This window comes from Epinephelus lanceolatus, chromosome 13 (genome assembly GCF_041903045.1).
Source record: "Epinephelus lanceolatus isolate andai-2023 chromosome 13, ASM4190304v1, whole genome shotgun sequence".
Lineage (NCBI taxonomy): Eukaryota > Metazoa > Chordata > Actinopteri > Perciformes > Serranidae > Epinephelus > Epinephelus lanceolatus.
The window spans coordinates 29,561,313-29,586,105 of record NC_135746.1 but is presented as its reverse complement, the minus strand read 5'-3'; the positions used below and the strand labels follow the sequence as shown (position 1 = coordinate 29,586,105).

The 24,793-nt window shown below is 41.3% G+C and overlaps 1 protein-coding gene across 1 annotated transcript; it reads left to right on the top strand.

Annotated features, from left to right (window-relative positions):
* The first annotated feature begins 1,166 nt into the window (after positions 1 to 1,166).
* On the top strand, positions 1,167 to 24,218 carry tdrd15 (tudor domain containing 15). Its single transcript, XM_078173949.1, has 5 exons — positions 1,167 to 1,203; positions 5,801 to 5,870; positions 10,005 to 15,806; positions 18,004 to 18,170; positions 23,069 to 24,218. Exons 2-5 carry the CDS (start codon positions 5,839 to 5,841, stop codon positions 23,080 to 23,082), a joined length of 6,015 nt encoding a protein of 2,004 aa, XP_078030075.1. The 5' UTR covers positions 1,167 to 1,203; positions 5,801 to 5,838; the 3' UTR covers positions 23,083 to 24,218.
* The last annotated feature ends 575 nt before the right edge of the window (positions 24,219 to 24,793 follow it).

Below are 24,793 nucleotides of genomic sequence, written 5' to 3'. Positions count from 1 at the left end.
GTATTTGTAATCTGTGTAATCTGTGACAGTTACTAAGAAAAAAGTGTAATAAAATGACAGTTACTATCAAAATGGCACGGTGGTGTAGTGATTAGCACTGTCGTCTCACAGCAAGAGGGCTCCTGGTTCAATTCCAGGAGGGAGCCCTTCTGTGTGGAGTTTGCATGTTCTCCCCGTGTCAGTGTGGGTTTTCTGCGGGTACTCCAGCTTCCTCCCACAGTCCAAAGACATGCAGGTTAACTGGTGACTCTAAATTGTCCGTAGGTGTGAATGTGAGTGTGAATGGTTGTCTGTCTCTATGTGTCAGCCCTGTGATAGTCTGGTGACCTGTCCAGGGTGTACCCTGCCTCTCACCCAATGTCAGCTGGGATAGGCTCCAGCTCTCCCGCAACCCTTAAGAGGATAAGCGGGTACAAAAATGAATGAATAATCAAAATGTTGGTGATTACAAAGGGGTTACATCTAAATATATTTTTTTTCAGTAAAAAGTTTATATGCAGAATATAACATCTGTTGCTTTGCATCTTTTGCAGGAACGTCATCTTTTGGCAGAGCCAGTTTCTGGACATTTTTCAGCTTTATTGTGCAGTTTAAAATATTTGTTAATACTAATCAAAAATAATCAAATGTGATACGTTACATTATTTTGATGAAGTAATCAAAAAGTTACATTACTTATTACATTTTACAGGGTAACTAGTAATCTGTAACCTATTACATAAGTAACCTTCCCAACACTGCTAGTAACTAAGTTATCAGATAACTGGTGAAGTAATAGGTAATATGTTGCTTCTAAAATGTGGCTATAGAATGATAGTGGCAGAAAATGGAAATACTTGAGTAAAGTACAAGTATCTCACAATTATAAATGTACTTAGTTGATATCCACCACTGGAAACCTGTTAAGTCGCCTGAATGTGATATTAATTTGGGTTTCTAGCTCTAAGCATATATTTTATTTTAAATTCAGTAAAAATCTTAATGGGAATACATTTTAAACAGGCCAGCAAATATCATAGTTGTATTTCAGATAATTTCCAGATTGACAATGTTCATATTTTAATGATTTTAATCTTGACTCTGAAACTGAGGCACCTCTGACCTTATTTAATGGCGGACAGACCGGAAGTGAGGTCAGACACGTGTTGTAGCATCCTCACTGATGTTAACTTGACAGTTGGAAGACATGAGACGGAACAAAAGGTAGGGACCAGACATGAATGTGAGAGAAGAAACACTACTCATAAAGATGTCGGTGTTTCCAGTCACGTATTACAATCTGAGATAAAACCCGACCACGGTGGAGGCTGATTTGTGGGTCGAAAAATTAAGTTAGCTTCGTTAGCATTCAGCGTTAGCATAAACACGTTAGCTCTTAGCTAGGTTTTGCCGCTCACACCGCTGAATGTCAACACCGTCATGAAACAGTCTGCTGAGTCAGTTTTCACCTTTTTGTTCCTCAGCCTCTTGTGGATTAAAGTAAACCACGGTTTGCCGAGTTTATACATTTTAAAATTGTACTTAAAGTGTAAGCTAGCTAACCTCACATTAGCCAGATTGCTAAAATCAAACCTAGCAAGCCGCACATTTAGCTTGGGTCATTTTCATTGTGTTTAAATAAAGCTAGACCGCCAAGACTGATAAAATAGGATTTCTTGTAACACATTGTAACGTTATCGATAATAAATATTCAGACAGTGGTGGACTCACCCACAGGTAGCATTTCTTGAGTAACGTTATTCCCAGTATGTGTTACTTTACTCCACTACAGGGAAATGTTGTACTTTTTACTCCACTACATTTATTTAAAAGCTTTAGCTACCAGTTACTTTGCAGCTCCAGATTAATGACAAGAATTATAAATTAACTAACAGCCTGTGATATTGGTATTTATTATTATCAGTATTATCACTATAGGATAAGGTACCCAGCAGTATATACAGTAGTTAAAATTAGCTCCATCTATACAAGCTACAACATTTAAGTGTAGGGATGGGGAAAAAATTATATAGCATAGAATCATGATATTTTTATGTTGCAATATTGTTTGACATTTTTATTAAATAAATCACTTACATTGTGAATAGAAATATAAAACTCTTTTAGCCCATTAGAATAATGTAAGCAATTTCTCTTTCAGTCCGCTAGATACATTTTGCTGCAATAAAAATGACTTAAGTGAGATGAATAGACTAAAAAACTTTATCTTATAAAATAAAACAGATGTTAAAACAGTATTCCTTTGGGAACATAAAGCCCCGGTTCCACTAAGCAGTTCAGTTCAGTTCGGTACGCTTTTTCAGTTTCCTCTGTGAAAAGTTGTGGATGGTACCAGTAGGACTGTTCTGTACTGTCCCCATTTTTGGTCCCCCCTCTGTTGGGGTACCTAGCACACAGATCTGGTACTAAAAGGTGGAGTTGTGAACACTGCAGTCCATTGACTGGTCAATAGAGGATGGTCACTCTGCTCAGGACTGAGTTGTGGCTGGTTTTGAGGCTCATGTAACCACTGTTCATACTGTGGAGATTGTTATCAGTAAACTGTTATTGGTAAGTCGTATTAGTCGAACTAAATGCACAAGCCCGCTAATTTTGAATATATATGGAGAGAGACTCTCACTGCAGCCTGTTCTATTTTGTTCTGAAAATCTCAGTGTGCAGGCTCGTTCTGTGGACGATAAATAATTGCAAACTTCCCTCTGTGTCACTGGTAATGAGGAAATACAGTGAGCTGGACGGAGCAGTGAGTGACAACAACCCCATCCACATTTAAGAGTACTGTTTGCAGTGTAAACACAAGTGTCTAGGTACCATGTCTGAAGGGTTACTTTTGGCTCAAAAGGTACCATACTGAAAGTGTTTGGTGGAAACAGGGCTTAATTTGCAGTTGAAAAAAGGTAATCAATTGCACTGTATGTTATCACAGTACTTGGCATATGACGACACATTTGAAATTGCAGTAATATTGCATTGTGACTTATATTTGGTAAAAATATATTGTGGGTCCACTGGTGATTCCCACCCCTATAAGTGATGAATACAATAAAGCATTAATTACAGGTCACTTATGAAATATATATGAATCTGAAACTGGACATTCTGTATAATGAGTGCATACTTTTGTACTTTTTATGGTTTAATTAGGTACCCTTAACTTAATTATATCAGAGCTGCAAATAACGATAACTTAGGTTAAACCAAAGTGAGCCTAACAATATTAACTAGACAGTTATAGTTTTTCTGTCATAATCAGTGATGGGTGAATGAAGCCATATGAAGTTTTGGGGCTTTCCTTCTATTTCTGCTGGAAAAAGATACAAAGCTTTGGGGCTGTAAACGCAGTGAACACAGTGACATCTGGTGGCTTGTAAAAATAATAGCAGCCCTTTGAGACAGAGACAGAATCCTTACATCAATAGTTTTCATCTCATGTACAGTACAGGCCAAAAGTTTGGACACACCTTCTCATTCAATGCGTTTTCTTTATTTTCATGACTATTTACATTGTAGATTCTCACTGAAGGCATCAAAACTATGAATGAACACATGTGAAGTTATGTACTTAACAAAAAAAGGTGAAATAACTGAAAACATGTTTGATATTCTAGTTTCTTCAAAATAGCCACCCTTTGCTCTGATTACTGCTTTGCACACTCTTGGCATTCTCTCCATGAGCTTCAAGAGGTAGTCACCTGAAATGGTTTCCACTTCACAGGTGTGCCTTATCAGGGTTAATTAGTGGAATTTCTTGCTTTATCAATGGGGTTGGGACCATCAGTTGTGTTGTGCAGAAGTCAGGTTAATACACAGCCGACAGCCCTATTGGACAACTGTTAAAATTCATATTATGGCAAGAACCAATCAGCTAACTAAAGAAAAACGAGTGGCCATCATTACTTTAAGAAATGAAGGTCAGTCAGTCCGGAAAACTGCAAAAACTTTAAATGTGTCCCCAAGTGGAGTCGCAAAAACCATCAAGCGCTACAACGAAACTGGCACACATGAGGACCGACCCAGGAAAGGAAGACCAAGAGTCACCTCTGCTTCTGAGGATAAGTTCATCCGAGTCACCAGCCTCAGAAGTCACAAGTTAACAGCAGCTCAGATCAGAGACCAGATGAAAGCCACACAGAGTTCTAGCAGCAGACCCATCTCTAGAACAACTGTTAAGAGGAGACTGCGCCAATCAGGCCTTCATGGTCAAATAGCTGCTAGGAAACCACTGCTAAGGAGAGGCAACAAGCAGAAGAGATTTGTTTGGGCCAAGAAACACAAGGAATGGACATTAGACCAGTGGAAATCTGTGCTTTGGTCTGATGAGTCCAAATTTGAGATCTTTGGTTCCAACCGCCGTGTCTTTGTGAGACGCAGAAAAGGTGAACGGATGGATTCCACATGCCTGGTTCCCACTGTGAAGCATGGAGGAGGAGGTGTGATGGTGTGGGGGTGTTTTGCTGGTGACACTGTTGGGGATTTATTCAAAATTGAAGGCACACTGAACCAGCATGGCTACCACAGCATCCTGCAGCGACATGCCATCCCATCCGGTTTGCGTTTAGTTGGACGATCATTTATTTTTCAACAGGACAATGACCCCAAACACACCTCCAGGCTGTGTAAGGGCTATTTGACCAAGAAGGAGAGTGATGGAGTGCTGCGGCAGATGACCTGGCCTCCACAGTCACCGGACCTGAACCCAGTCGAGATGGTTTGGGGTGAGCTGGACCGCAGAGTGAAGGCAAAGGGGCCAACAAGTGCTAAACACCTCTGGGAACTCCTTCAAGACTGTTGGAAAACCATTTCAGGTGACTACCTCTTGAAGCTCATGGAGAGAATGCCAAGAGTGTGCAAAGCAGTAATCAGAGCAAAGGGTGGCTATTTTGAAGAAACTAGAATATCAAACATGTTTTCAGTTATTTCACCTTTTTTTGTTAAGTACATAACTCCACATGTGTTCATTCATAGTTTTGATGCCTTCAGTGAGAATCTACAATGTAAATAGTCATGAAAATAAAGAAAACGCATTGAATGAGAAGGTGTGTCCAAACTTTTGGCCTGTACTGTATACAATTTAAGTTCCTCAGTCTTTTGATCAGAAGTCCTGCATTAAATGCAGATCTTTTTGTGCAGTATGTTAGCTGAAAAAAAATTGAAACTGTCAAATTGAATGAAATTCCTTTTTGAGGCACTGGTGACGTTTGAAGCTTCAGGCATGTCAACCGTGGTAATCTTCATTTGACACAAGCTCCAACACACTGCATTGAAATTGTGCACTTCACAGGTGTGAAACAAGCTTCAGAGCCTCAGTTTTATTTGCCCATTTCTAAAAATAATACAGACGTGTTTTTCACAAGTGTTGCACTATGCTCTCTGTGTACTGGCCGACCTGTGATTTAGTCTTCATCATGCTCAGCGTGCCTTGGCACAGCATCTTGATGTCATCTGAAATTATAACCTTTTGCAGAACACAAATCTTTTTGATTTCACCTTGACGTTGGCACTGTGTAAAGTCAAGTAAGTTTTATTTATATAGCCCAAAATAACAAATTTGCTGTAAAGGGGTTGACAGTCTATTCTACATCAGCACCTTCTATCCTTAAACCCTCAGTTCAGATAGGGAGAAACTTTACAAAGAATAACATTTAACAGGATAAATAACTAAATAAAATGAAAATCATGTGTCAAAGTTGAGCTATGCATTAAGTTTATATACTCTTAGTATGTAAAGATTAACATTTGTTCTTCTGTGTTTTCTAATAATAGTGAGTATATTTAGTTATCTCCAACATTTTTCTTTCAGGTTCTATTTAAGATGTGACCGTTACTGATCCTGCAGCCATGCGGTCAGTGCTGGGCTCTGAACATCAAAAGTAAGTAAAACGATGTAGTAAAATAAAGTGATGCTGGAATGTTATTGTACCACAGTGTATCGTATTTAGGTTATTTTTTGATTGTCTTTCCAGTGTTTTAGTGATTGTTTTAAAAGTTGACAGAAAAGCTATTGGGTAGTTATGAGTTTGTAGTTATTTGCTTTCAGACATTAATATGTAGATTGAGTGTAATACACTTCGGTGGAGCAACAAATATGGCCATACATCAAAATTGCTTGGCCTTTCAATTAAATGTAAAGTTATTCTCTTTAATGTTTTACTTTAATCTTTTAAACTGTTAAGGGTTATATGAAATTTTTTAAAAACATTTTTTATAAATGGCTTGTAGCTACAACAGATTTGATTTCAATATACAGTAAATGCTAATAGAAATGAACCTACAACCATCTTAAGGTAAATACCACACTTGACAAACAGGCATGGAGCTCAGTTTAGGTCTGTGTTTGAAACACACCATATTTACTAAAGACTGCTGCAGCGATTATGTTTTACTGTAGGTTGATGCAGAAGTTAGCATCACCTTGGTTCCCTTGTGAAAAAGCCAAAGATTAAAAAATTCAGAAAATCAAAAATTCAAAAATTGTGGATAGTTGTAGAAAATAAGCTATCTGGCAAACAGATGTTTATGTTACTTACAGGTTTTGTTCAGCCTGATAATCTTCACAAATGAACACCACTGTTAAGATTTTTGAAGCCTAAAAAGTAAAAAGCTAGTGTAAGTGTCTTTCCACTGTCACTTACTGCAGGTGCGTGTCGGTGCAATGAATTGACGCGCGCCAGGCTTGGCTCTCACAAACAATGTCCACATGTTTCCCGTTGCATTGCTCCATTTATTTCTTCCATACATTTAAGCGCGAGAAGGTACAGCACCTTGCTTTGTAGCAATTTGGAAGTCTATTATTTAATACTGCTCCTGTCTGGGCTCTATTTCCCCATGTGTATGTGTGCGTATGATTCATAGGTACAACTCATTTTAAAATTGGTTCAGTATTGAGGGAGGCGGATGCAGCCGGCAGCCACGAGGTCGATATGGGGGCAAATGTGTCCCGTATACCGGTAAGTTTGTGCATTAAAAGTGTTTTTTTTCGCCACTGACAGGTTCAGATCGCCAGTGCTATCTCTGTAAATAGCATACTAAGCGTTTCGAAAATTGTTTATATAACATTACCTCCACTGAGTCTGTAGCTCTCTCTACTCGTGGGACAGCCATTTTCTTGAGGAAGAGGTGTTTCGGGATTGGATGTCTTCTCTTCTTCGGCTGGCAGTAGTCATCTTGGGAGAAGTGAGCACTGCAGACCCGATGGTCTGCAAGGCGCAGTGTTTGGACAGGAGTGTTAGCATCCATTTGTAGCACAGCTAGCCACAACTTCAGCGTCTCGCCATCCGACAAAGGCAGCCTATGAAAGCTGTACGGGGTGTTGCGCGACATCCTGTTCTTGCAATTTGGATAAGCACAAACACAAACCATTGTTTTCAATCGATGCAGTAAAACTCTCAACTGTACTCCGGGACAACCAGCGCCACTCTGAGTGGCGCTCAGCATGGCTCCTCTGTTTTCTTCCGGCAACAAGCAAAGCTCTCGCGAGATGACGTCACACAGCCCAGAGTTAAGGGAAACGCTTAGTATGCTATCTACAGAGATAGCACTGGCGATCTGAACCGGTCAGTGGTGAAAAAAAGCACTTTTAATGCGCAAACTTATACGGGACGCATTTGCCCCCATATCTACCTCGCGGCTGCCGGCTGCATCCGCCTCCCTCAATACTGAACCAATTTTAAAACGAGTTGTACCTATGAATCATATGCACACAAACACATGGGGAAATAGGGCCCAGGTTGAAAAATACCGAAGTTATCCTTTAACTGCCGGTGTTACTGATATTTACTGACCTCTTTTTTGCTGTAGAACAAAACAGAAACATTTCTTAACCACAGGCCTTACTTCAGGCATCTAACAAACCCATTCAAAAAACCCATTGACTTTGAGACGAGGGAAGCAGCCAAAATTCTAACTGATTTCAGAGTTTAAGGACTCACTTCTGGAGCACTCTATTTATGGTCCACCGTTTCATTTCAGGGCCTGATTTCTAGGGCTGTACCCAAATATTCGGATATTCGAATATTCGTTTCTATGGGAAGGTATTCGTTATGAAAATTTGGAATTCGATATTTGTTTTTTATTTACTTATTTTTTTTTTATTATTATTCTTTTTTTACATATTTTTTTGGTGCTAAATGTAGTCTTTTTGTTGTTGGTAAATGTAGGTTATCAATAAAAATGAAAACTTTTAAATTGCATTGTTAAAAATGTGAAAATATAGTATAGCCTACCAACTGAGCTTGTGTGCACGGCACGCTTGAGCGCATCCGTCTGAGGCTGTGGATCAATGCCAAGTTTTACCACTTTATCACTATTCCCTCTAACTCGTAGCTGTTTTTCTTTTTTTTTTTTTTTTGTTTTGTTTTGTTTTGTTTTGTTTTTTTTTTTAAGATTTTTTGGGGGGCTTTTTTTTGCCTTTTAATGTACAGGATAGAGTGAAATGGGGTGAGCGAGAGAGCGAGGGGTGACATGCAGCAAATGGTTGCAAGCCAGAGTCAAACCTGCGACCGCTGCAGTGAGGCATCACCTCTGTACATGGGGCGCCGGCACTATCCACTACGCTACTGACGCCCCATTTTTTCGTTATCTTTTGAATTCAGTATGAATTATGGAACCGTTTTTGTCAACGTTTGTTTCCCCCGTTACGTACAATAAATTATTGTTTAAAGTTTCAGCAAGTTTCTTTTGGAGTGTGTGACACAAGTGTGTTTTGAAAACGACTGCGGACTGTCACCTGCTCAATGCAACAGTACCTTCAGATGCCATGACAGTAATAGCCAATAATGTCAAAATATAATTAACAGACGATCACTGCTGCCCGACCCGCAGGTCCATTTGTGGGTCCCACGGGTTATGGGTCGACCCGCGCATCACTACTCAGCTCAGTCTATAAAGGCTGTAGACAGTAAGGCTATAGACATTATATTCTATTCAGGCTGGCAGAACCAGCAGTGCATCGGCTCTACAGTGCACAGCACTGCTGATTAACCATTTTATTGCAGCACAGAGTGTCTGCCAGCAACCAATTACTTGCAGAGGCTTCCTACAACTAGTTTCAACGGTTCCGATTTAATCAGAAGACAAATTAAACAGGAGGACTAGCCAATGTGAAAATCAAAAGAAAGCATAGAATAATGTACTGAAGGAGACTGTTGTGCCATCACATTTTTTTGTGGTTTGGGAGCAAAGATCCGGTCGCCGCTGTGCAAAACTCCGCAATACAGTTAGGTCTGAAAACCCCCCGGAGTCCTAGTTCTAGTGTAAAAAAGCACAAGTGTGCACAATTATGAAAACAAAAGAGATGATGAACTGCCTGAGATGCCTTAAAAATAAAATAAGTGCAATGTCAACAGTCTGTGTCAGTTTTTCCACATCCAGTCAATCTACTACTCATTCCATTTTCCATATATTTCCTCTTTTGTGAAGTAATGCTGGCATCATCACACCAAACTAAAGTGGAAGCTATGGCGGAAGCATGTTAAGTTATCCCCTGCCTCACAAACCATTTTCAAATCAAAAGTTTTAGCAGTGCCTTAGCAATAGGGTTCCACCAATATTGTTTTAAATATTTCTGAAAGCATCTTTTATGCTGTAGCTGCTTATTGACAATGTTTTGCACAGTTGTGGTCATACTTAAAGATGTTGAACAATATTCAATTTTTGCAGAGAACTGTATTGTGGTAAGGAAAAGCCTCTGAAGCAGCATTTTACATGAAGTATGATACTTACTGTTAACTTGCTCTTGAAACCTGGCACCACAATTGCATCAATATTAGGTGCTTGACAACCCTTTCATAGAGTAAACTATTGTCTGTTTATTATAATGGGAGAAGTAAATAAATTAGTTATTTTAGACATAGCATGGTCTTCATTTTGCTCCAAATGCCAGGCTCTGAAATAGATTGTACAATGCATAGATCCTTGTGCTTAAATGAATTAAGTCATAAACTCATGAAATTATTAACATTGGATTAGTATTGTTAAGGCTAATAATAAGTCACTTAAATTTGCAGGTCTGGTCCATCTGCACCATGTGCCCTTTGGGCAGTGGACCTCAAATTAACTCACTTGGACTGGAACCCTGAAGCAACCCTGATACACTTCCAAGGACAATACCAAACCATATGTGAACTTGACTATAACATCTTACAAGGGGAAATACAGAACGTACCAAAGACTAAAGCTGCAGTGGATATCGGAGAGTTTTGCCTCGTGGAAGATTTGACTTCAGGCCGCTGGTATAGAGGAAGAGTCCAGAACCAAAAAGAGGACTTGTTTGATGTTTTCCTCATAGATCATGGAAATGTCTTGAGTGTTGACATTGCCCACATATCTTCCTGTTCAAACAACCTGTTCATCCTGCCTCCCAAGATTGTTTGTGGCTTTCTTGCAAATGTGCTGCTGCTTCAAGGTAGTTCTCATTCTGTAGTGGAAGTGTACCTCTCAACTCTGATCGGAAGTAATGTCACAGGTTACATCCAAGCCCTCCTGCCCCACAACGTGCTCTTATTGGAAGCCCTTGACATCAACAACGACCTTGTTAAACATGGGTTTGGGAGGCATGTAGACACGGATACTTTTATCCTCTTGGTTGGGATGCTCACAGAAGTGCCGCTCAAACAAAACAGAGAACCAGAGCCAGCGCCTGACTTGCTAATTGTAAAGCCAAGGGGACAAGAGTTCTGCCTCAGACCTTGTGGTTTGCAAGGATACGAAGACATTCTGTCATTCTGTGGGCCTAGATTGAGTTGTGGGACACGTGCCAAAGTGCGTGTAACTGCTGCTGTCAGTGCTGGGCTGTTTTACTGTCAGATGACCAGTATGGAAACAGAACTTCGGGAAATGTCAAAGAAGCTGGCTGCAGTTAACGAGTACAGAGCCAAAGAACACAATCCAAAGACTCCAGAAAATGTGGGTTTACTGTGCTCAGTCAAAGGCAAAGATGGGAAATGGTACAGAGGCTTTGTACAGTATCTCCCAGTCAACTCTCAACTTCGAGTTTTGTTCATTGACTACGGATTCTTTGAATCTGTCAAAGTTGAGAACGTCCACAGCTTGCCACCATACCTCTATTCGACTCCAATCATGGCTTTCCCATGCTCGCTCTCCTCCTTAAGTGATCAGGCTGAGGAGGTCAAAACTCAGCAGTTGAGTTTTCTCAAGGCAGGTTTGCTTGGAAGAGTGTTAGATGTGGAGATCCTAAGTTTTGACGAAGAAAAGTACCTGTACTCTATGACAGTAATTGGGGCTGATGATAATCATGTGAATGAACTGGAGCCCATTCAAGAGCTTGCTAGAATGAAGGTTAAGTCAGTTTTTGAGACAGAAGAATTGTCACCTCAGTGTGACTGTTTATACTATGAGACAATCATGGGCAAAGCACTGGATCAAACATTGGAAGCAGGAGAGGTGGCTGTAGATTCCATCTTTGTGGGCTATGTAGAGCATGTCCAGAATCCAAACAACTTCTGGATCAGAACACAAAAACGCAATGATGAGTTTGAAGAAATGATGACAGAAATGGCAAATAACTTCAGTCAAGTGAAGCTGGATGAAGATGTGCTTTTGAATCCCGAGCCTGGGACACTGTGTTGTGCAGTTTATGAGAAAGACATGCATTTCTACAGGGGTGTAGTGACAGACACTCTTGAACACGGTGCTGAAGTTCTCTTTATCGATTTTGGGAACATAGAGAAAGTGCCACACATGCTGATCAAGAAGATACCTGAGAAATTTTCCAGCAAATCAGCGTTTGCCTTCTGTTGCACTCTTGTTAATGTTCTTCCTGAGGATGAAGTCTGGACCAGTGCCACCTCTGACTTTTTCAGACAAGTTGTGTCAGACAAAGCCCTGCTAGTCCATGTTGTCCAGATGAGAAAAAACAAATTTGTTGTTGATCTCCATGAGATAGGAAGTGACAACAATCAAAGTATCACTGAGCTCCTGATCTCCTGCAAACAAGCTGCATACTGGAACAACATTCCCACAGAGCCTATGGTACAAAACAACACAGATGTGACAGATGAAACAAAGTACCCAAGATATGGTATGACATCAGACATCAATGGGAATACAGAACAACTGGAAGATTGGGAGAAGAGTGAGAAGACATGCAAAAATCTAACTGAGAAGTCAGAAGCTCCTGATAGCTTCAAAGCATTAGCCATCAAGCCGGGGTGTGATTTTCCTGTTTGCTGCTCTTACATCGAGTCTCCATCCAATTTTTGGTGCCAGCCTCTAGTTAAGGTTCCAGCTTTGGACAAACTGATGGATGAAATTCAGCGATATTACTCAACCCATACAGTCCCCCTCCAATTAGAGGATACATGTTGTGTTGCCAAGTCACCTCTAGATGGAAAGTGGTACAGGGCCTTCATCACAGAAAAACAGAATGGTCATGCCAAAGTGATGCTGGTTGACTATGGCTTTAACCTCAGTATCAAGGAGCACAATCTCATGGCAATAATGACAGAATATCTTCATTTGGAAGTACAAGCTTTCAGGTGCAGCCTTTACAACCTGATCGAACCTTCTGACACCAAGAACTGTGGGGATTGGAGTCCGGAGCTATGTAAGTTACTCAAAGATTTTGCCCTCAACTGCACCAGTGGTCTAAGATGTACAGTTGTTTCTCAGTTGAGTGTAAAAAACAAAGGGCTGTGCAATGTTGTGAAACTCTACAACACCCAAACCCAACAGAGTATAACAAATTTGCTCTTGGAACAGGACCCGTCAAGCAAAGTGACAAACTCAACAAAGCAGCTGTCCACAGTGTATCCAGAGTCTTTTGTGTACTCTTCGTTTGACCTAAGTCCTGGAAATGAAGAACAGATCTACATCACTCATGTTAGCAGTCAGTGGGAGGTCTACTGCCACCTTGACAGAAACACTGAAACCATTGAAGAGCTCGGAAATAAAATCTCGAAGGAGAGTAAGAAAATGATGCAAGCCAGTACAAGAGCAGTTGTGAGGAAGCTGTGCCTGGCAAAATACTTTGATGGCAAATGGTACAGGGGCTTGGCACATCCTGTTCAGTCCTCTCTGCATCTCAGTGTGTTTTTTGTGGATTATGGAAACACAATCATATCTGAGAAAACCCATGTCATGTTTATCCCCAGAGACTCTGCTGATTTGTTGTACACACCCATGCAGGCTGTGAGATGTAACCTTGCTTCAGTGTCCAAGGAAGTGCTCTATGCAGATGTCAAGGAATGGCTTGACGGTGCAACCCTTAACAAGCAAGTGAGAGCCGTCATAGTTGGAAAGAACGAAGATGGTTCATTTAATGTTGAACTCTTTGATGGAGATGTTAACATCAATGAGAAAGTAAAGGAGCTCATTGTCGGTCTCTTACCGAAACCAAAGGCTGTTGTGAGTTTTGAAATGAGCAACACAAAGACGAAAAACAAAACTCACACAGTTAACACAAAGACTTGCATCAAGTCCAGGAGTCAGTGTAAAGGACAGTCTTCAAATTCTCCCAAATGGAAAGCCCAGAGACGCACTCAAGTTGGGAGTGCACCCAACAAAGAGAAAGAAAACACAAAAAACTGTGTTCAGAAAGCTCTGAACAAAAAGACGCAGGTAAAGCAACAAAATGAGGACAATACAAAGCGCAGTGGTCCTATAAAACCTCAGAAAACCTCTGAAAGAAAACCTCAGAAAACCTCTGAAATAAAACAAGAAAGACGGTACCTTGAAACAAACACAAAGTCAGAAAAACCAGTGGATACAGCGATCCCTCAGTTGTCAGACATGAAAGTGAGCGCAGGTTTCAGGGCAAAGTGTTTCGTCTCCCACATTGACTCAGTTAACAGTTTTTTCCTTCAACTCTCAGAGGATGAACCTGCCATCTTGAAAATGGGTGAGGATCTCAACTCAAGTATCTTAAGAGATTCCTTGACAACAACCACATCTTTGAGAATCAGTGACCTTGTAGTGGCTGAGTATGAGGAAGACGGCGCTCTGTATCGCTCTGTTGTTAAGGACTTTGAAGGAAGTTCCTGTTTCAAAGTTGAGTTTGTGGACTATGGAAACTCAGCAGTCGTTGGGAAGGAAAAGATCTACTCCATCCCAAAGGAGTATCTTTCTCAGTCAAGATTCAGCATATCATGCTCCCTGTTGGACACAAGCAAGTACAAAAATGATGCTTCTTTCACTGACGCTGTAATGGAGAAGCCACTCATGGTTGATTTTGTCTGCCAACGTGGATCTCATTGGGAAGTCAAGCTTGAGATTCTTGATGGAGCAGTTGGTCCTCCAGCAGTACTTGAAGCAGCTGGTGAAAGTAGCAGTGAAACCAGAAATGAAGAGGAGGCTTCTGTGAGTTCATCTGAAACAGAAGAGAGAGAGAGTGACAGTGAAGAGGACTACCCGAGAAAAGAAGTGAGCGAAAATGAAACCACTAAATCCGAAACAATGACACCCATTGTTGATGATGAAAAGTTAATACAGAAAACATCACCTGCCACACTGTCACCTAAACTAGAAGTACACAGGGCACCCACCACAAACATGGATGATTCTGAGAATGAAAGAGAAACCTCAGAATCAAAGAGTGATTGTTCAGATGAAGTCATACCTCAAATTATTCAAGCTAAAGACACAGAGTATGGTACACTTCTTTCAGTCCTAAGTAATGGCAGTTTTTACACCAGACTGAAGAAAACCAGTGAACTGCTTGCGTCACTGGAAAGTCACATAACTGACAGCCTGTACAAGTGTGAGATGGTGCCTGAAGAAGATCTCAAGCAAGACCTCAAGTGCTTAGTTCAAGAACAGAAGGACAAGAAGTGGCACAGGGCTGTTGTTCAACATGTAGGCCCGGGGAAATGCCAGGTCCTCCTTGTGGATCATGGGAGAAAAGAAGAAATTCCAAGTGATTTAATCCGAAAGCAGTGTAACGAGCTGACAAAAACCCCACACCTTGCAGTTTTGTGCAAGGTGAACAGCCTTGGGTTCAGCAAGGGAGAGGATGCTCACAAATTGTGGTATGAAACTCTCGAACCAATGATAGGTGAAGAACTTAAGCTGGTGTTTGAGTGTTATTCGGAAGCTGATAACCTTTGGATGGTTGAAATAGTCATCAGTGGACTGTTCCTCATTCGCCAAATTACAGCCTCACTGCAGCAGACTGAGGAGACAATCACGTCAATTGCTGAAACCCAAACCAAGAAAGCAGAAGGTCAATGCGACTTGGACCTAAGCCCTCCTCAGCAACTTGTCTTTGCTCCTGTTGGTATAGATAAAGCATATTCTGGCTTTGCTGCTTCAGCGTCAACTCCATTTGAGTTTAGCGTTGTTCTGGAGGACTTGCTTCTCATCATGAACAAAGTTTCCATAATGTTGGAAGACCTCCCTGGACAGATGCCTTCACTTCCTGAAGCCCACCTCATCCCTGGCACCTGCTGCCTGTTAAAATCAGGCACCAAGAACAAGTGGTGCAGGGCTGAAATCATACACGTCAACAACACAGTGGTTCTAAACCTGGTGGATTATGGTCACCACGAATGCATCCCATACAAAGACTGCTCCAAGTTGAAGAGGATTTCTGAGGAAATGACGAACATCCCAAAGGTGACATGTCCCTGCGTCCTGAGAGGGGTGAAGCCAGTAAGAGCAGATGGACAGTGGACTGATGAAGCAGCAGGCTTCTTTCAGCAGTGTTTGTATCTGAAGGACCTCCAGATCTTCTTCAGAGAGTTTGTGTCAAACACACACTGGATGGTGGACATCCTGACAGAGGGCAGACATGTTGCCAAGAAACTGGTGGATGCCGGACACGCCAGTTATATGGACATCATGCTAGGACTGAGGTAGGCACTAAGAACTTTGTATTTATTAATACACTTTTATTGAAGCAACTTGTCAACTTCAACTCTTATTTTTTCACAGTTACATTGTGTTCTACATAGCAGTATTGTCAAAAATATTGATTTACGGAAACATTTCGATTCTGAATATTTGACACTGTGTAAATATTAATTTGCTGATATCGATACACCAGCACCAGCTGCACTTTTTCACTCTATTTTATTGTTAATGTTTACAACAGTTATTCTGCTACTAAGAAAGAAAAAAAAAAGACGTCATCATGTTATATACAGGGGTTAAAGTTCTCCGGCACAGCGCCGGATTTCCGGCATGGCAAAGTTTCTGTCCGGCACGGGCAGAAGTGCTCTGCAGTGCGAGCGTTTCACTCGCATTTGCCCCTAAAAATATATATATGTGTGACCCGGGGAAATAATTTAGGTGCGAGTAAACACAACCTACTGTTTACCATAATAGGCATCGGACATTTTTTCATTGATAACCAATCAAATAAATGTATTTTAAAACTCGCTCCTTTGGCTCTGATACAGCTGTGTCCCTCCCTGCCTGCAGTCCCCACTGCACTGAGTTTTGTAACAATGTCCCGCCTACATCCCCCTCTGATTGGTTACACAGCACAAGTGATGGCCAATCAACACTGATGCCTGTGCATGCTTTCACATCATGTCACATTGAGACACAGAGCTCAGACGGAGCAGGAGAGGCTCCGGTAAGCCAGCGGTAATTTTGAAGGTAAGGTAACAGAAACCAGACAGAAACGAAAGCTGCAATAAAAATCCTCTATGCTTTTTTTTAAGTTTTAAAGTCACCACCACAACATTATATGATCCATTTCAATGATGACATACTTGCCCAGAGGCGAAATTTTGACGTAACTGCCTGTTTAATTCACATCAAGCGTGATACAATTTTGAAAACAGCCTAAATGATTTAGCTTCTAAAAATAAATAGCACCAAGGCAAAAAAGAGATGTAGGAGCTATAAGTCAAAAAGTCTGGTAACCATGGAAAGTTTAATCTTTATTTATAAACTCATTATGCTATATAAGTTTAATCTGAAAAGTAACTACTAAATCTATAATCTTTTTGTTTGTTTTGATAATAAACACGTTCCTTTGCAACACATACATTTTTATTTCTTCATTTTGTGACCGCAACACCAAGCCCCCTGCTCTGGAAAAGATTTCAGATTTCAGGCACACAAATCTTCCGTGCTCCACATTTCAGGCACAAAATGTTTTCTTGCTTTAACCCCTGTATATAGCCTTGCTATATTTATCTGTGAACGTCGTGTTTGAAGTCGATGAATGATGTATGTTTGCAAATGTTTGCCTGCCTGAGTTTACATATCACCTTGGGTTCATCCTTCACCTTCTCAAAATGATCACACACTTTGGATTTCCTGCCCTACATGTTATTAACTAGCCTGTGTAATAACCGCAGGTACCAGCCCTGGAAATTAGAGCCGTACACATGCTTCGAATTCAACCGCCTAGAAAACATGAGATCGGGCTCTGGGTGCTACTCTTCTGTACCAGCTTTCAAGAACGTGGCGGCAGGTTGCATGTGAGGTTGCTAAGCAACCTTAACAAGCATCATATAGCCTGTTTACCTGTAATCCTGAGTGCAGAGCTGATCTTCTTCCAGGCTCTGTTTATAAGTGTGTCGGCCTATCGTCCGTTGGACAGATGTAAAGCTCTGGGTAGCCCTGCACTGAAATGATAAACTTTTCCTATTTATCAGACTGAATATTTACAGAAGGGAAAGATATCTGTCGGCTGTGATTGGTTTGTAACATGACTCCTGTCTGACTGCTGAGCGTGGCCTCTTCCTGTGTCTGTCCTTTCAAATTAAATTCCCACATGGTCCAGTCATATAGGTTTTGATTTAATTTCACACAGTTAGAAATGTTAGTATCTTGACAAAACTACTACATAGAACACACTATTTTGATATAAGTGAAGCAGCATAAATTGAAGAAATTTTATTCATTAAGAGTAATTTCTTGGAATCATTGCTGATCTGTTCTTTCTTTTTGCAACAGGAAAAAATGATTTTAATACTTTGGAAATTGGTTTAAACCCATTTTAAAATCAGGGTATTTTCCGGACAGGAAAAAGAAAAATGTACACAGATTTTTAAGCTTAATATATGAACTTTTCTTTATTACTGATACTTTCAGGTTTCAGGAGCAGAGCCCCTGTAAAGCTGTTCCTCGTAGCCCTGACAGTGAGAAGAAGTGTGGGCAGGAAGATGAAGGCTCTGATGGGAAGTCAGATTTCTCCTTTGAGTCTGCTGATGAAGCAGAGGAGAAGATGCCACTCAGCACTGTGTCTGGAACAAGGCAGTGTAAGAAGTTTTAAAACATGTTGTTTAATGGCATCAGGTGAAAGCTTAAAGCCACAGTGTGTAGGAATTTCTCCCATCTAACGTTGAAATCATATATTGTATTCAAACAGATGGTGCACTCTAGCGCCTCACTGTTTCAAACACGTATTGCAACAACTGTAGCCGCTGTGTACCAAAAAGCTATGATAACACTGATGAGACCATGTCATCCGATACTACATGGAGTATTCATTCAGGCTCCTACACAGACACACGCGACGCGAGTTGACAAACCCCCTCCTCACCATGCTGGCTATGTTTACAATGTAGGACTGTTGGGGCGGATGTAAATTGAAACAAACCAATCACGTCTTGTCCTTTGACAACTGACAAGTGGCTCAACCTCACACACCTCATCCCTCTCCTCGCATTACTGCGCCGCTAACAGCTGTTAGTGGCCAGCGGCACTACTGCCGCATAACAAAGTCCCACTCTTTGAGCATAATGCAGGATCATGTATTATGCAGCATCACAGGAGACGGAATCCTTGTCGCCAAGAAAGTGCAAAAGGGAATCAAAAAGGCAGCGTGACCGGCAAATTAAAAAAATAAGGGTCAGCATTGGGGTTGCCTTTCCCAGGTGGAGAGAGCTGCTGAAGGAGAAAGGTAATACAATCACAGACCAGGGCTAACAGCGGCTAACAGCGGCTAACAGCTAACAGCGGCGCAGTGATGCGAGGAGAGGGATGAGGCTGTTAGCGACTGGCCGCTAACAGCGGCTAACAGCCAACAGCGGCGCTGGCCTGTGATTGCATTACCATTCTCCCTCAGCAGCTCTCTCTACCTGGGAAAGGCTACCCCGATGTGGGCCTTCGTTTTTTTAATTCGCCGGTCACGCTGCCTTTTCTGTTCCCTTTTGCGCTTTCTTGGCGACAAGGATTCCGTCTCCCATGATGCTGCATATGCATGATCCTGCATTATGCTCAAAGAGTGGGACTTTGTTTCAAATTTGCCAGGGTAGTAGCGAAGCGCCTCTTGCTCCTCTCCTTCGGCTCCTCAGTCACGCAGTGCTGGCCTGGCTCGCAACGAAAACGCCGAAGGCGGTGCTGTATGTCCCTTGCTGGCGGGTGTATTCTCAAGATGGCGAAACGTAATGGAACCCCACAGACGACTTACCCGCACAATGTACAAACAAATCCGAAATTCTCCTTTTACGAGAATAAGTCACATTATTGGGGGAGGTAATAATACACCAGTGATGACATATTTATGAATGCAGACATCAATTTTTGCCAATAAACAACTGAAAATGTTACACAATGTCCCTTTAAAGAAGTTCATCACAGTTTTGCTGCCAACATTTATCGGCTTCTATTAATTTCATTAAGGATCAGCTTTCTTCTTAGTGAATATTTAATCTTTTATTTTACCTTTTGTAATTATAGCATTTCTAAAACATATTGTGGTTGAAAGCATTTTGTTTAAAAAAAACATTCTCCAGGGTCATACAGTCATATGCTGCTGGGAAGACATCCAACATGTCAGAGGTGGTTATTGAAAAGATTTGCAGTCACTGTATTGTCTTTAATTTTGAGAATACATAAACAAAATCCAACAGTAACATGATATTGTTAAGTATACAAAGATAATGGCTGCTAATGTTTAAATTTTACGAGTTGCGCAATAGATGGACGAGGTATAGACCTGTTCTATAGGCTGAATATGAAGCATCCGTAGCGCCAAATAATATAACGGTAGTTTCTAAAGAGCTAAAAAAAATCAGCAGCGGCGGTCATATTTCAGCAGCAGTGGTGCGCCGCTGCTACTTGCATACAGGGGAAACACTGCGCCTTTTGGTATGAGTTCTGGGTCATCGTGTTCTTCTTCAGCAACGTGTACAGTTGCTTTCCTTTTAGGACTCTCTCGGGCAGCCATTCTCGCCTCTAAACTTTTGTCTATGCTCTCACTCTCGCCAGCTCTAGCATGCCTGTGGTGTGTAGTAGGCAGGGCTTGAAGTTCTCCGGCACGGTGCTGGATTTCTGGCGCAGGAATATTCTGGTGCAGGAATATTTTTTCTCGTGAATATTTTATCATCTTGCCTTAGCAACAGTCATTTAACCAGTTGTTTTAAAGCAAAGCAAAGTGATAGTTCCAACTACCAATGGTGTATCACATTACTCAAGGTAAACAAGGAGTTCTAGCCAATCGGAGGCAGAGTAGGGCGGGCCTTAAGTTTTCACAGTCTCTCATTCCATCACGCCACGGACACACCGGATGCGGAACCGAAGCGCAGCGCCCAGCAGCTGAGGCAGTTTTCAATTGGCGGCCATGTTAACCTATCTGACTGACTGTCCACACCGGCCGCTGAGCAGAGCGGAGCGCCCGCGGAGGCTCACGCACTGCAGCACTTCATTTCGGCGTCTGGTCTATTTTTCACGTGAGCTGCGAGTGCTTCTGTCAAGCTGGATGGAGCAGATCGTACCAAACAGGAAGTCGGACACAGAAAAGACGAGAGAATCCGGCCAATTTTCAAAATAAAATGAATTTAAAAAATAAAAGCCTGTTTAATTATGATGTTGCTTGTCCGTCTATAAATATTTGTTCAGTTTGATGGGCTGTCACTTGCTAATTAGCTCAATCAGATAGAAGATGCTCCTTAATGTCAAAGGTAGTGAGTTCAAGCCTCAACTGATGTAAAATGTACATTTTAATGCAGACGTTCTTGTTGTCTTCCTATTCTGCCTCTTGTTGCTCAGAATTGCCTAAAATTAGGGATGCACCGAAATGAAAATTTGTGGCCGAAGCCGAATAATATTAAACGCTTGGCCGAATACCGAGTACCGAATGCTGTTTTTAGTTTTCATTAGTTTTTGCAGATGAACCCCCTCCAGATTAGTGTTGTCACGGTACCAAAATTGGGACCTACGGTACGATACCAGTGAAAGTATCATGGTTCTGAGTAGTATCACGATACCACAGCAAAAATGAGGCAGATGTGCCTTTTGTCATTTATAAAAAGATAAATCACTTTTCTATAATACATCAATGATATTTCAATGGAATAAATTACTTATTGACTTATTCATACTTCAAAAACATCATCAATAAGTGATGAACATAGGGGGGATCAAAATAAAATAAATAAATAAAATAAAAATCAACCAGCCACCCTCCTCCCCTGACAAGTAAAGAACAGTCCCTTCATAAGTAAAGAACAGTCCCTAAAGTGCGGTGAGGTCTGTGGGCCGTTACCTGCCACTGAAAGACTAAAAGAGAGAAATGTGAACTGCTTGTTTCTCCTCTGATACGCCACAGGTACTTTTGGGCAATCATGACATAACAAGTTATTCACCTGGAGCCGGACTTCTCCGTCGCCGGTAAGCTGCTATCATGCGCCGCCGTATTTGACATGAATATGTATTCCTGTCTGTGTCCCCCGTTCAGCCCACAACCGGCAGGATTCGCCTTTCGTTTCTGCTGCTGGTTGAAATCTGTACTCACACAGCGTGCTGAATGATTTATTTTGCCCGCACAAAACTATTTTTAGTCGCAAATGCGAGTGCGGTGACGGACAGAGTAAAATATTGCCACACTGCCGACATTTTACTCCGTCCGTCACCACACGCTGTTTGATTGCGTTATTATTCGGCCTTGCTTTTCACTTATTCCACCTAATACCGAATGTGTGTTTTTTTGCAATATTCGGCCGAATGTATTCGGTTACCCCCCCCCCCCCCCCCCCAATAAATTATTAATTTATTTGACAGGTACAGTGTGCATGTGGCCAGAAAGCCTGGTTTCAGGGCTGGCCATGCAGTAGGGGAAATGAACTATATAACTTTTACATCAAAGGACTGCATTTGCTATTTTTTATTTACATCAATAATGTTCAGACGGCATCCCACTCTTGAGCAAGTTCGGGTGATACATCAGTCTCTGATAATAATTTCACGTACAGCAAATACACTTACCGATAGCAAGATGCAGCCTGTGGCCAAAACTCTGATCAATGGACTGTTGCTGCAGTGATGGTAGCGTTACTTTACTGCTGCTCGACGTCTGTGCTCTAGATTGACTGGCCTTGAATTGTTCGTGCAGCTCTTGATGGTGGTGCGGCAGGTGGTGATGGAGGTTGGTTGTGTTACCTCTAGACGTTGCTACAACCGCTCTGCAGGTCCTACACAGTACCTGAGTCTGTAAATCATCTTCTCGCTTGAATCCAAAGTATTGCCAAATCGCGGAGGTGCTTTTTCTTTTTGGCACAAGCGTTTCATCTGCATTTTCACCGCTCTGCTCTCCTGCCTCCGCCATCTCTCTGCACTCCTCTTGCTACTAATTATCCTGCAAGAACATGAGTGGAGCTGGGCGTCATCTGATTGGCTAAACGGTGTGCATGCATGGCCCATGTGTCCAGGGCTCCATCTGATCGGCCAAATGTCAGCATGCTGAGTGCGAAAGCATGGCGCATGTAAACAAAACTTATTGCATGTCAGACCAGCTTTTGCGATGTGTTTATCGCGCACGTTCACATCGTGATGACAATGAAAATACAATTAATCGTGCAGGCCTAGTGTGCAGTGGTGAAATGGGTCCCCACTGAAACACTTTCCCACTGTGCACGTTCTGGACGTTGTTTGGGCTATTCACCAGTATTGCGGTATATGAAAAATTTATATCATAACAAAAATAAATACTGGTTTTTGGTACGAACCGGTATACCGCCCAGCCCTACACTTGCATACTTTACCAGTATTTGGCTGGTGAATGGTGCTAATTTTGTATCCTTTTTACTTTGCAAAACCTTGTTGATGAATCAGCAGTACTAAACTGTATGTAGAAAGTAAATGTAATGTTCAGTTAACAGAAACATACATAAAACAGTACAGCCATGAACAATTTGTTTGTTCTCTTCTGTTACAGGTTTTCTGATGTGAAAGCAGTCTGGTTTGATCTTGTTGCAAAAATGAGCAGAGATGCAGAGCCGTCCTTTCATCGTTCGTCACGTTAATCTGAGTGAGATGCTGCTTGTTGGATGTTTTTGATAAATGTTGAGCATCTCCACTTTGAGTAAGAGGGCTGCTACACAATCACATATACAAGAGAGTGTTTTATTACATTTTAGGTTACCAGTATTTCCTTTAATTTATCTGTTATGTAAACTGACTTGAAACTGATTTTGTATTGTTGATTCAGTGAGAGTACCTTTTGAATATTTACTAAGTCAGTAGCACCATGTTGTGTTTACTTAAAAGCACAGGAAGTCTTAGTTTGTGTACAGTTTGATGAAGGTTACAGTTGTCTTTTATTAAGATTTGTATGTTGTTCTCCTCACACAGGGTTGTTTATGTTAATAATGTTGAGTTAATTTTGTGAATCCATTTTGAAAACGTTCGAATGGTGCTTTATGTTTAAAAAAAAAAAAAAAAATTGTACAATCAGAAGTGGTGTGTTTGTTTTGACGAGGCTACCTAAATATAAAGTAGCCAAGCAGACATTTTGTTTGATTAACTTTAAATTACACATTTTACAAGAAACTTGTAAATGGCCTACTTTGTGAATTTTTAGTTTTAGTGACCTTTGATGAGAAATTATTTTTCCAGATTAGATTTTTACAATTACTGGCTGCTGTTGAATAAATGTTGAGTTGAATGCAAAAAGCCTTTTCTGCAACATTAAATCCTGACTGATATTTGATTTGTTTTCTTAACTAGTAAGTGAATGGAGGTTTATCACTGAAAAGTCCTAAAACTACCCCTCCAGACAGTCCAGTTCATGCTCCACCACTAGAGCGCACTGTTAAGTCAGGATTGTGTGTTCAGAGTGAGTCCTGTTCCATCCAACCAGTGTGAAGTGGTGTCTTTCGATAGTGGAGGTGGTGTTGTGCACTCAGTCAGTGGGAAATTAACATTTCCCAGCCAATGACATACCCAAATCACCACAGTGGTTAGTTGTCATGGAAAAAATTTAAATACCAAGACCTTTTTTTTTTTTTTTTCCTCTGAATGTGCCTAAAAATGATCTTTGAGACCTTGCGGATGTTTTAAGAAAAATAAATACAAATGCCACAATGTTTTTCTGCTTAGTTGATGCAGTTACTTTCCAGGTAGGAAGTTGATTTTTGTTATTATTATTATTAATGGAGGGGTCGTGGGAGTTTGCCCATCCAGTCTACATGTGCTTTGTGGACTTGGAGAACGCTTATGACTGCGTCCCTCGAGGGGTCTTGTGGGGGGTACTGCGGGAGTACAGGTACCGGGCTCGCTGCTACGAGCTATCTGGTCCCTGTATGTCCAAACTGAGAGCTGTGTCTGCATACGTGGTTCAAAGTCAGCTTCTGCAGTGATGTGCCATAGGGGGGTGTTGCCCAGGGTACCATTTAGGCTAGAACCGCCACTGGCAGCAGGTTCAGTGTGTTGCCCAAGCTGGGGATTGAACTGTCAACCTGCCATAAGTGGACGATCCCCTCTACCCTCTGAGCCACAGCCATCACTGGAATGTGCAAATAAAATGTCATCAATATTTAAGGGGGTTAATTAAATATCAAAAAGTTAATTTGGGAATTAGCACTAATAGCTCCGTTCCTCTGTTACTTTGGCCATTATGGTGTTTCTGGAAAATGTTGGCATTTCTGTCACAATATTTATG

What these genes read in the sequence shown, in the direction of transcription:
- tdrd15 (XM_078173949.1), top strand. Translation starts at nt 5,839, where the DNA reads ATGCGGTCAGTGCTGGGCTCTGAACATCAAAA. An exon ending in CTGGGCTCTGAACATCAAAA is followed by an intron (nt 5,871 to 10,004) that starts GTAAGTAAAACG and finishes TTAAATTTGCAG; the next exon opens with GTCTGGTCCATCTGCACCAT. An exon ending in GACATCATGCTAGGACTGAG is followed by an intron (nt 15,807 to 18,003) that starts GTAGGCACTAAG and finishes TGATACTTTCAG; the next exon opens with GTTTCAGGAGCAGAGCCCCT.